This window comes from Scyliorhinus canicula, chromosome 10, assembly GCF_902713615.1.
Source record: "Scyliorhinus canicula chromosome 10, sScyCan1.1, whole genome shotgun sequence".
Taxonomy (NCBI): domain Eukaryota; kingdom Metazoa; phylum Chordata; class Chondrichthyes; order Carcharhiniformes; family Scyliorhinidae; genus Scyliorhinus; species Scyliorhinus canicula.
The window spans coordinates 167,289,545-167,303,227 of NC_052155.1; the positions used below are offsets into that span (position 1 = coordinate 167,289,545).

Below are 13,683 nucleotides of genomic sequence, written 5' to 3' on the forward strand. Positions count from 1 at the left end.
TAAACAAGGGGACAACATTAGCAATTCTCCAGTCCTCCGATACCTCACCCGTATTCAAGGATGCTGCAAAGATATCTGTTAAGGCCCCAGCTACTTCCTCTCTCACTTCCCTCAATAACCTGGGATAGATCCCATCTGGACCTGGGGACTTGTCCACCTTAATGCCTTCTAGAATACCCAACACATCCTCCCTCCTTATGCCGACTTGACTTAGAGTAATCAAACATCTACCCCTAACCTCAACATCCGTCATATCCCTCTCCTTGGTGAATACCGATGCAAAGTACTCGTTAAGAATCTCACCCATTTTCTCTGACTCCATGCATAACTTTCCTCCTTTGTCCTTGAGTGGGCCAACCCTTTCTCTAGTTACCCTCTTGCTCCTTATATATGAATAAAAGGCTTTGGGATTTTCCTTAACCCTGTTTACTGAAGATATTTCATGATCTCTTTTAGCCCTCTTGATTCCTCATTTCAGATTGGTCCTACATTCCCAATATTCTTCCAAAGCTTCGTCTGTCGTTAGTCGCCTAGACCTTATGTATGCTTCCTTTTTCCTCTTAGCTAGTCTCACAATTTCGCCTGTCATCCATGGTTCCCTAATCTTGCCATTTCTGTCCCTCATTTTCACAGGGACATGTCTGTCATGCACTCTAATCAACCTCTCTTTAAAAGCCTCCCACATATCAAATGTGGATTTACCTTCAAACAGCTGCTCCCAATCCACATTCCCCAGTTCCTGCCGAATTTTGGTATAGTTGGCCTTCCCCCAATTTAGCAGTCTTCCTTTAGGACCACTCTCGTCTTTGTCCATGAGTATTCTAAAACTTACGGAATTGTGATCATATTCCCAAAGTAATCCAAGACTGAAACGTCGACCACCTGGCTGGGCTCATTCCCCAACACCAGGTCCAGTATGGCCCCTTCCCGAGTTGGACTATTTACATACTGCTCCAGAAAACCCTCCTGGATGTTCCTTACAAATTCTGTTCCATCTAGACCTCTGACACTAAGTGTATCCCATGTTGGGAAAATTAAAATCTCCTATCACCACCACCCTGTTGCTCCTACATCTTTTCATAATCTGTTTACATATTTGTACCTCTATCTCACGCTCGCTGTTGGGAGGTCTGTAGTACAGCCCCAACATTGTCACTGCACCCTTCCTATTTCTGAGCTCCTGCCCATATCGCCTCACTGCTGGGTCCTCCATAGTGCCCTCCTTCAGCACAGCTGTGATATCCTCTTTGACCAGTAAGGCACTCCTCCACCTCTTTTACCTCCCTCTCTATCCCACCTGAAGCATTGATATCCTGGGATATTTAGTTGCCAGTCATGCCCTTCCCTCAACCAAGTCTCCGTAATAGCAATAACATCATCCTCCCAGGTACTAATCCAAGCCCTAAGTTCATCTGCCTTACCTACCACACTTCCTGCATTAAAACAAATGCACCTCAGACCCCCAGTCCCTTTGCGTTCATCATCTGCTCCCTGCTTACTCTTCCCCTTAGTCAGGCTGACTTCATGATCTAGTTCCTTACAGGCTTAGTTACTATCTCCTTGCTGTCCACTAACCAACTCATTTGGTTCCCATCCCCCTGCCACATTAGTTTAAACCCTCCCAACAGTGTTAGCAAATGAGGACTAATCTACACATACTACCCACCACCAACCATTCACCCATCACCCTGCCATGGTTCCACTCATCATCTTTATAAACGGGATAAGGGGTGCCTAAAATGTACACCCTTCTCATGGATGTAAGGATTGCAGCACATTAAGAAAAAGGATAAGACCGTGAACAAGCCAAATACATATCACTTCACCGAATCAATATGGTGTTTGCTAAAACAGGAAATAAACCTCACACCCTCATGCTCAAACCTCGTACCCCCTTATCAGGAGAAAGGACAGCAGCATCAAATCAACAGCACAATTACAAGGGAACAAAGTCCAGGATTATTGATGAACTGGAGGATAATAACACCATTTTAATAATAATAATCTTTATTGTCACAAGTAGGCTTACATTAACACTGCAATGAAGTTACTGTGAAAAGCCCCTGGTCGCCACACTCCGTCGCCTGTTCGGGTGCACAGAGGGAGAATTCAGAATGTCCAAATTACCTAACAGGATATCTCTCGGTACTTGTGGGAGGAAAGTGGAGCACTCGGAGGAAACCCACGCAGACAGGTGGAAAACGTGCAGACTCCACACAGTCAGGGACCCAAGCCAGGATTCAAACTGGGGACCCTGGCACTGTGAAGCAACAGTGCTAACCACTGCTACTGTGCCGCCCATTTGTCACTCAGAAAGGCCAAGGCCATGACAGGGTAGTTGATCAACACTCAGGATTTCTCAAAAGTTCCATTGAACCAAGGGTCTTCACCTCCGCCACGCCGATGCCCAGTCAACCAGAATTCCAGGCCCTGGCCAGAGGGGATGACTCGACATAGCCAGCCACTCCTCAACTCTCACGACTAGCATCGTGGAAAGGACAGCATGGGACCAATGGTCGGGGCCTCCACTTGACCCTCGGCCTTAAAGACCGATACAATGTGCTCCGTCAAAACTTTACTCTAGTAACCTTCAAACGTTTGTAATCTTCAACACTGGTAAAGCAGAAAACAATGCAAGTGATATCTCACACTTATTCCAAGAGGAGATTAGTAATAACTTGGCAAATGTCAACACAGATACACGAGTTGGAAATGAGCAGCAAAGTTTCAGCAACACTCAAAATGTGTAATACAAATCTCAGCAGCTGCGTGATTGTTGAGATCTACTGGTCTGAAAGGTAGATAGTTCACAAGTAGAGAAGGTCTGAAAGTTATACAGAAAAGGAGAGTAAGTGAGGAAGTCAGTAAAACTAAAAAAGAAATTAAGCTTGCATTTCAACTTCAGCATAAGCTGTGTAGGTGGAGCCCAAGGTGGGAAGGTGTCTTATTCTCTTCAGATCCCAGGTTTCTTGAGAAATTTTAATTGCAGGACCTTCTTTGCGTGATGGCCATTGGACTTGTGCACAAGTTAGACAAGTTTGCCCGATCTGGTGAGCAGTAGGGAGTGGGCTTTTGGACGGCAGGAGACCGCAGCCAAAGACTCTAAAGAAATGGCCCAGGCAATCATAAGTGCAAAGTGGGTGGGGGGGGGGGGGGGGGGGGGATGTCAGGAACACATCATTCTAAAGGGAGGGAAGCATGAGTTGTAGAAACCAGAAAAGAAATAACCCCTCTGGGTCTGCTCGAGCCCCAGTTCCTCTTGTTAACTGGTTGACCTGGCAGAGAAGCAATGGCAGCTTCACTCCCAGACCCCAAATAAACATTGAAATCTGCCGCTGAAAATGATGTTGGAACCTGATCTGCACTTTTAAAACTGGACTCTGCTGCCTCCCAGCAGGCGGAATCAGATAGTTCAAATTACACTGCCCTATTCAAATGAGGGCATAGGGTAGGCAGTTCACTAACCGTAATCCACCACCAATGCAGTTCCTGTATTATGATTTTAACAGGCAGGTTCTACACTATTGTCTGCTACTTTTAAACATGGAGATGAAGGAACTTTTCATTATTATGACTGCCAAATGCAGCACCATTAAATATTTATGTTTGGAAATTCTGTTGTATTTATCCCAAATCATTAATGGACAAATTAAGACCACAAAAAACCAAAGTAAGCTGGTTTTGAGCTTGACTGGAGAGCAGTTCTTCACTTAGGTATGATATTGCCTTGCCCTCTAGTTTGACAACACAACTAGAAATTGAAATGTCTGATCTCTCTATTAGCAACCGCACCTTAAATTTAAGGCAATGTTACTTCAGTATCCTGATAATTTATCCACGCTGTAGTCAAGAAATGTGTCTAGCAAATGAGATATTGTTTGGTGTCATATTTTCACTGCTAATTTCATCTCATCCACTCCCCTCCATTTAGGTCAGAGTGACTCAGAAGCTACACAATCACTGCACAGTGAGAATTCCCATGTTTCTGATCCTCCATTAGAGCAGTGTGCAGTCATTACCCTTCACTTCTCGTCAGCTCTCTGCGGCTTGCTTGCTAATCTACTGGCAACTATTCCAGAAGATACATTAACTGCAGTCAAGCAAAACCAACTTCTTGCAGCTTTTCATGGGTAGGTAATCTTGTATAACAACGTTTGGAAATTGTTGAAGGATGGTAATGTTTTCTCGTTTAAGACTGCGGCAGATATTGCCCTAGGATTTTCTGGAGCAGCACATTTTGGCACCCATCCCATTTTTATTGAAAGTGCAAGCTGATAATTTACTCGCGCAATGAGGCAGCTGAAATCTTAGTGAACGATAGAAGCAACAGTCTATCTACTTAACCATTGAGATTGAGAATGAAACAAAGGCAGGACAGGGGAGTGTAAATAAAACTGGATGAATCAGAGTTAAATCAGGGACACAACAAGAAATGAAGAGAAGGAAATAAGAGTTTGATTCAGAGAGAAAAAAGTAAAAGTCAGAAAAATTAATAGTAATGCTAACAATCTCGAGCAACAGTGTATTACCCGGAGGAGTGTAATACTAGTTAAAGTTATTCCTTTTCAGGATCGGAGAGATCGATTAACATTACAGGAGCATAAAATCTCATCAGTAAAACATCTTTTTCATTTAAAAATGTCTTTGATCTATTCAGAAACAGCCCTAACTTTCTATGGCGTGTTTAATTAACATTTAATGTGCACATTAGGAACCACATGAAACTTGAGAGGAGGTTGAGGTTGAGCTGATGCTTTTACGAGCCTATTTGTGGAGTGGTGCAAATTGTCCCAACAACTTGTGCTGATTTGCATTCATAGTGCATTTCTTCTTCCGCACAAGTTGCCAGGCTATGTACATGTTTAAAAGCAGCAAATTCCATAAAACCCACATTTGTTTTGGCAGCATATTCTGAACCATTATGTGTAGCCAGCCATATATAGGACTGAACCCCCATTCAGAAAGCAACCGAGAAAACTATCAACTAAAAGTTGCCATAACTCAATTTTGACCATTGGTGGGAATGTAACTCAAGACTGAGCATCCATGAGGCGCTGTGGGTCATCAACATCATCAGAATTTTATTCAATCACCATCTGTAACCTAATGGCCTGGCATATATCCCATTCCACCATTACCATTAAGTCCAGGATCAATGCTGGTTCAATCAAGAGTGCAGAAGCGCATGCCGGAGCAGAACCTAAAAAATACCCAAAAAATGAGGTGTCAACCTGGTAAAACTACAAAATGGGGGAAGAGTGCCAAACAACATAAGCAGCATGCGATAGATAAAGCTAATCAATCCCACAACCAACATATCTAAGCTCTGCAGTCCTACCACATCCTGTAGTAAATGGTGGTGGACAATTAAATAACTCACCAGAGCATGAGGCTCCACAAGAATCCAGGATATCGATGCAGAGGATGAAGCATTTGCAACACTTCTGGTAGAAGTGCCAAGAGGGTGATCCATGTCCGCTCCTCTTGAGGTCCCCAACATCACATATGTCCGTATTGAGCCAATTCGATTCACTCCATGTGGTATCAAGAAAGAGCTGAAGGTATTGAATACTGCAAAGACTGAGTCCGGAGAATATTCCGACAAAAATACTGAAGACTAGTGCTCCAGAACCTTTACTCAGCTGTTCTAGTACAGCCACAACACTGGCATCTACCCTACACTGTGCAAAATTGCCCAGGTATGTCCTGTACATAGGGAGGGGTGTTGTGGGGGGGGGGGGGGGGGGGGGGGGGGGAGGGGGAGGAAACACCTCTCCAGTGGTTGGAGTCATTCCAAGCACAAAGGAAGATGATTCATCTCAGTCCTAGGGCATCACTGCAAGGGGTTCCTCTGGGTAGTGTCCTAGGCCTAACCATTTTCAGCTGCTTTATCTTCCATCATAAGATCAGAAGTCAAAATGTCCGCTGATGATTGCAAAGTGTTCATCATTCGCAACGGCTCCAATACTGAAGCAGTCCATGCCCATGTGCAGCAAGACCTGAGCAATTTTCAGTCTTGCATTGATAAGTGGCATGTATCATTCATGCCACAAGTGCCACGCAATGGTCCTCTCCAACAAGAGAGAATCCAACCATCACCCCTTGAGGTTCAATAGCATTATCATCACTAAATCCCTCACTATCAACACCTTGGGCATTACCATCGATCAGGAACTTACCTGGACTAGCCATATAAATATTGCAGTTACAAGCGCAAGTCAGAGGCTGAGCATTTTGCAGAGAATAACTCAACCATCTGACTCCCCAAAGTCTGTACACCATCTACAAGGCACAAGTTAGGAATATGACTGAATACCCCCAACTTGCCTGGATTTGTACAACTCCAACATCAGCCAAGAATCTTGATGCCATCCCAGACAAGGCAGTCTGCAGGATTGGCTTTCCATCCACCACCTTCAGCATCCCCTCCCACCACCTCTGCTGCACAGTGAGAGCAGTATGTGCTATGTACAAGACGTACTGCAGCAAATCGCCATTGCTCCTTACACCACAACTTCCAATCCCACAGCCCCTACTATCTAAAAGGAAAAGGGCAGTAGATACGTGACAACACCACCAACTGGAAGCTCCCCTCCAAGCCATACACCATCCTCTTTCACTCACTGAGTCAAAATCTTTGAACTTCCTTCCGTGGATTTACCTACACCACATGGACTGCAGCGGTTCAAGAAGGCTGCTCACTGCCACCTTCTCAAGGGCAATTGGAGATGGGCAATAAACGCTGGCTTGGCTGACAATGCTCACATCACATGAAAGGATGTTTAAAAAACCAATGGGAACAAATGGCAATAAAGGGAGTCTTCATTGGAGGTGGGTAGCTTTTGATAGCCAGAAATAGGAAATGCTGGAAACGCCCCGCAGATCTGTCAGCATCTGTGGAGAGAGCAACAGAGATCATGTTTTAGTTCCGTTACCTTTCATGAACCTGAAACATTGAGCCTGCTTCTCTCCATAGATGCTGCCAGATCTGAGTGATTCCAACATTTTCTACATCTCGTTTCGCATTTCACGCAACCACCAATATTTTTCCATTGTTGCAACAGCCAGGCCTCATTTCAGTACCGCTGGTCATTTGTGTGCCCATAATATGCAGAAGGACCGGGGGAATAAAAGATTGGAAATAACATCCACAGAATGCAGTTTTTGAAGTTTAAAAGTGTTTTCTATATTGTGCTGTTTCATCCTATTATCCCCCAGTTGATGGATGGTTTCCAGAGGTTATATCATATGAAATATATGCACTCGTCCCAGCCATATGTACAACCAAATTTCTCCGAATTGATATTTGTATTAACGTTATGATCAAAATTATTTTTCCACCCTCCCCATCACTGACTACTGTTTTCATCTGGATAGAACTGATAGACAGCTAGCTGGTTTGACATATTGAAAGGACCAAAGAGCCCTCTTTCATGTAATAACTGCCATCCCCTATGGACAAGTCCTCCGTATGCACAAGATCTGCTCAGACGAGGAGGAACGTAACAGACATCGACAGACACTGAAAAATGCCCTCATACGAACGGGATGTGGCACTCGACTCATCGATCGACAGTTCCAACGTACCACAGCAAAAAACCGCACTGACCTCCTCGGAAGACAAACATGGGACATAACCAACAGAGTACCCCTCATTGTCCAATACTTCCCTGGAGCGGAGAAACTGTGAAATCTTCTTCGCAGTCTTCAACACATCATTGATGAAGACGAACATCTTGCCACGGCCATCCTCATACCCCCACTACTTGCCTTCAAACAAACGCGCAATCTCAACAGACCATTGTTTACAGCGAACTACCCAGCCTTCAGGAGAACAGCGACCACTATACCACACAGCCCTGCCACGGCAATCTCGGCAAGACATTTCAGATCATCGACATGGATACCACAATTACATATGATAACACCACCCACCAGATACGTGGTACATACTCGTGTGACTCGGCCAACTTTGTCTACCTCATACACTGCAGGAAAGGATGTCCCGAGGCATGGTACATTGGCGAGACCATGCAAACGCTGCGACAACGGATGAACGGATAATCGCCAGGCAGGAATGTTCCCTTCCTGTCAGGAAACACTTCAGCAGTCAAGGGTATTCAGCCTCTGATCTTCGGGTATGCGTTCTCCAAGGCAGCCTTCAGGACACGGGACAACACAGAATCGCCAAGCAGAAACTGATAGCCAAGTTCTGCACACATAAGTACAGACTCAACCAGGACCTTGGATTCATGTCGCATTACATTCATCCCCCACCATCTGGCCTGGGCTTGCAAAATCCTACCAACTGTCCTGGCTTGAGACAATTCACACCTCTAACCTGTGATTATCCCTCTCTCCAGTTGCTCTGTCTGGACCTGTAAAGGCATAATTACCTGCAAAGACTCGCATTCAAAGTATCACCTTGCATAATTGACTTTATATATATGTTTCTGGGCCCATCTCTTCATTCACCTGAAGAAGGAGCCGAGCTAGTGAAAAACAAACCTGTTGGGCTTTAACCTGATGTTGTATGACTTTTTACTGTGCCCACCCCAGTCCAACGCCGGCATCTCCACATCATTTAATAATCGGATATTGAATTACTCCAGAGGAAAAGCGATTTCCTGAATCCAATCACTGCAATATACTACAGGCAGGTATTATGGTAATATTAGTTATTGCATTTGAGATATTTCTTCATGTTGGTTACTTTATGACGAAGCTGAGCTGTTGATCGCATGTAACAGTTGAATCACTTTTCTCTTGCATTAGTATCAAAGATTGAATAAAACAAATAACTTTGTGACGCTTTACGTTTATCGTATTCTTCTAAATCCAACAAAATGTTTTGTGAAGCAACTCCATTAGCACGTCCCCAACCCTTCCAAGTCATCAAAGTGTTCACTTATTTCTTGCTTTACAAGTGCAGATGCATGAAAAAAAAAGGTGCGTCACTCCCAGGATGTCCAGACCTAAAATAAAAGATTGCAGATGCTGGAAATCTGAAATATAAGCACAAAATATCAAAAACACTCAGTAGATCTAGCAGCATCTGTGAAGAGCGAAACTGAATTAACTGATCAGGTTGATCATCTTTCAAATAAAAAAAAAACATTTTCATTGTTGCGAGTCAGAGAGGGGAAGATTAGGAGGGATCTTGAAGCTCGAAAGCCATCTTGAAGTTAATTCCTTCTCACTCCACTGATGCTGCCATACCTGCTGGGAGTCTGCCGCACATTTTGTTTTTATTGCACTGGAACTAACCTGGGAAAGTACTTTTCATAGTTGAAAAATGGCAAGTAGCTGGACAATAATGCTCATGCACTCCAAGTAGAATAAATTATTCTTCACCTTTTGTGCAAAACTGATCAGCTGGAGTTTTATGGATGCTGAACACAATAACTATCAGTAAATTCTTCTCAATCCTCCTGATTCTCTGTCATGGTTCAGGCTACCTGAGGCCTTAATGGGCAATCCTCCAGGCTCAAAACACGATGAAGAGAATCCGAAAAATGTCTCTGGTGGTTTTAACTTCCAAAGGAGGAAGGTGAGCTCAGGAAGCTTCGGTCAATTCCACAGGGGGGGTCGCATTTCACATTTTGGGGGTCTCATTTTGATTATGGTTTTTCCAATTAATAAGAAAACTTAGCTGCGCGTGGAAGCCAGTGCCACCGAACCATCTTCTCTTTCACAGAAAAAAAATGCCTAACTGTGTGGCAGCATTCCATTGTATCACTACCACTAGAAGTCTCAAATTCGGCTTTCCTTTTGTTGAATTTATCTGAGCTACGTCGGCCCGATCATTCAACATATGAGATATTTTTTAATTTAAGGCACTGAGGTAAGCAGGCTGCTTTGGAAGACTAAATTCATGACTTTCTGACAACCCATGAATGGCCTGAGCTACAGTATATATGTTTTATGCTTCACTACAATCTAGTAATGCGACTTCCATTCCCCCGAGACCCACCACACACTGACACCTAGAACCAAGCCTTTTAGGAGCCAAGAGCAACCAACCCGGGCGTTGAGGAGACGCTGTTTAATTTCTGGGGAGGCCTCGGCGGCGAAGGAGCTGAGGTAGGCCTCAAAGCAATTGAACCAATGCTCAAATATTGCCATAGCCTCCGGCGCCTGCGGGTCAAGATCAAGGCGTTCTGGTTTTAAAATTGCTTCCATGTTAAAAAAATTCTAGCTGATTAAATTGATACCAATCAATCCAGTAAAAACGGTAGTTAACAAGAACTGTGGTTTTAATCAGCTAGAATGCGGCCACCAGTAGCTCCTCCCACACTGAGAGGCTGTCCCGGATCGATAGGTTAGATACCTTCTCAGAGGGGCGCCCCAATCACAAGTATCATGAAGTGGTTTTAAAATCCCCCTTCCAACTTCAGTGTTTGGTCTAGCACTTGGTCTCCATCTACCTCTTACCCCCTCCCTCGCCTTTCTCTTTCCTGCTTCCTTCCTTCCCACTAATCTAGCTCCACCTATTCCCACACCTAATTGTGTGATACCAATCAACCCAGTCGAAACGGTAGTTAACAAGAACTGTGGTTTTAATCAGCTAGAATGTACCCACCAGTAGCTCCTTCCGCACTGAGAGGCAGTCCTGAATCGATAGGTTATTTACCTTCTCAGAGGGGCGGAGACACAGGCGGAGCCAACACAACATCAACACAACAACAGTAACAGTGAGTAAATACAATAATATATACAACAGCCATACGTGGCTCACCACATTTTGTTTGTGATGATAGTTGCTCATATCCTTCATTACTCCCCTGTTCAAAACTGGCAAATAGATATTTTCTTCAGAAGAGATCTTAAAAAAATTCAGGCTCAAGTTAACATTTTAATATGGAGCTATGTTTGTTTTTATTTTTATCATTGCGTTCAGAAACCCATGTTCATTTTAAACTTCTCTTATTAATATGGAAATGGCAATTATGTTTCATCAATTTCATGCTTGGTACTGCTGCAGCTGCAAGCTTGATACATTGATGACGTCGTTTCATAGGCTCAGGATCATAAATTCCTGTTGTTTAAGGACGTCTTTCACAATCTAGGCACCTCTTAAGATGAGAAATAAACAAAATTACCTCAGTAAAAATATTAACAGGAAGGATCCAAACGCAGGAGTTATGTTGCCAGCAGAACATTTTTATCTTGCGTTCTGCAGTATTCGTCCATCAAAAGACATTCCAATTAAAGACACTGGCCCTTTTAACGGGTATGTTTCTCATTGTTCACTTTGTGAATAGTAGAAACAGACTATTATACTTTGCATTGACTCAAACATTATAAAGCATGACTCAGGCCATGAATTGATATATTTTTCCTTCCTTCCAACTTTTTTACTAACACTGTTATGACACCCTGGGCTAGGCCGCATCATCCCCCTTGACCCAGAATCGCAACAAAATTGAATTAAACAATACTTTTTAGAAAAATACCCAAAGTCTTCAGCCCTTGGCTGTCCAATAATTACAATCACCAGGTTTGTAAATTTAAACACAATTACTTTATTTACAACGAGACCTATAATGAAATATACAGCAAATACAAAACAAAAATACACGCACATAAGACAAACAAACACAGAGGGGAAGAGAGGGGTGAAAATAATAAGTAAAAAGTAAAGAGCCTTTGTTTCAGATGGTTGGCCTTAAACACACTTTCCTTCAAAGTAAGCTTTAAGGTTGAGGCCTCCATTTTCCAGTCTGCAACGGTTTTCAGTGTAGATTCATCCAGGTCACTCATTTCAGAAATACAGCAGTTTTTCTGCAGAAAACATGAGCAAGAGAGAGCAGGCTATTTTGCCTGAGTGTCCAGGATTCAAACTGAACTTCCCCTGGCTGTCTGAAAATCAGTCCACTCGGGCAGAACCCAATTACCACCAGTTACAGGGCAGGATACAGTCTTTTGGCCAATTCATTGACCACCAGCCAACCAATCAAACCAAGTCTCAGCCCATCTCTCGGGTGCCACAAAGTCTGAGTTATCTTGTTCATACACTCCACCAAATATTATGTTGCAACTTGTTGAATTCCTCATTCTCTCTGCTGCTTGACGTAAAGAAACATGTCGATTAAGCATCCATGGATCAAAAATGATTAACCGCAAAAATAAAGGAAATAAGAGAATCAACAGGAAGGATCCTTCCAACATGTTGACAATCTATTACAAATAGTTATCTGTAACCTTTATCTCTGCTGTTTGCTTCCAGAAGGATAATGTATCACAATTGGCTGGAATTACAGGATTTGAATTTGCTATGTACGTTCTGAGTTGAAGGTTGCCATGACCATTGGCACCAAAGCTTTAACATAATCTGGTGTAATAATTGTTATATTCTTTGGTCAGGCAGTTGTGTGTTCTGGGGCTAATCCAGGATTTGAACACACAATCGAGGGTATCACTTACTACAATACTGAGGGAGAGCAGCATTGCTGGAAATACCATATATCCTATGCAATGCTAAACCTGTTTTTTCAAATGGATAAAGTTAACCCCTTTAAGCGACGAGCAGAAGGTTGTTCTGATCCTCAACCTAAACAGATTAATTGATCACTTATCTCTTTGGTGTTAGTGGGGCTGTGTGCAAGATGGCTGTCATATTTGCTTACCTTATAGTGATGAGTATTCATCAAAAGCATCTCATTCTATGATGAACTATGTGGCTCTTCAGAACATCCTGAGGAAACAAAATATGGTATAATCAGCTACTTCAGGATGATAATCTACAGTTCCCAAGTTTATTGTGTGTAATCAATCATTAATGCACAACCTGGCAATCCGAGGGGAACTCTGTTTAATAAATTACTTAGAAAAATTATATCCTGGAAAATATGAAATTTCAGTGGAATTATGAATTCTTTAATGTTGGATATTGTGTAGTGATGCAAGGGTGTACTGTTACTTGGTGTTTCAAAGTTCTGTAGTTAAAATTGCTGGCTTTCCATGCATCCCAATTAATAAAACTGATATGAAACTAAAAGCATAAATATTTAGCAAGAAAAAAAACATTTATTTATTGAAAATTGAATAGTTCAGATGTAATCACTGTTGGTTAACCATTATTGAGAGAGTGGCAAGGGGCAATGTGGGCCTATTAAAGACAGATGAAAGGAAGTGGCAATTTTTAATCCATTTTCACAATTGTGGAATAGAACAACAAAACAAAGGAACCGAAGAATAAGTCCAAAGAGAAATTGAATGAATTTAATGTAAGTTGTTAAATATTATAATGGAGAAAATAATGGGAATTATGATGGACAAATCTTTCATTAACTGAGGGATATTGAGTTTTGGATCAAAGTGGATAAATTAATTTGAGGTACAGATTAGCCATGATCCGATTGAAAAACAGAAGCGGCTCAAGGGACTGAATGGCCTATTCCTGCTCCTCGGTAACAAGAAATAATGTAGCATAGGCAAAGTGCTTGTAGATATAATAATGGATGCTCGACAAATTTGGTGAGTTTTGTGTAACCTAACTGTTTGCAGCTTGAAAATGTTGTCTTTGCAAGGCCGAACCATTTTCATTTGATGACGTGTAACAAATCTTAATGCTCATAAAATAAATGTTTTGCATTCCAAATATATAAATCACAAATATTAAATTATTTTTCTTCAATCAAATTTGCCATTCTGCTCTTGTAGTTATTTTATCAACATCTT

General features: G+C 42.4%; 1 protein-coding gene across 3 annotated transcripts in view; it reads left to right on the top strand.

The window, feature by feature from the left end:
• Positions 1–13,683, top strand: part of rttn (rotatin) — a 229,033-nt gene that overhangs the window by 159,093 nt on the left and 56,257 nt on the right. For all 3 annotated transcript variants that reach the window (XM_038810072.1, XM_038810073.1, XM_038810074.1), the window contains exon 36: positions 3,932–4,130. In XM_038810072.1, the coding sequence (XP_038666000.1) occupies positions 3,932–4,130 (199 nt within the window). The remainder of the gene's footprint in view (positions 1–3,931; positions 4,131–13,683) is intronic.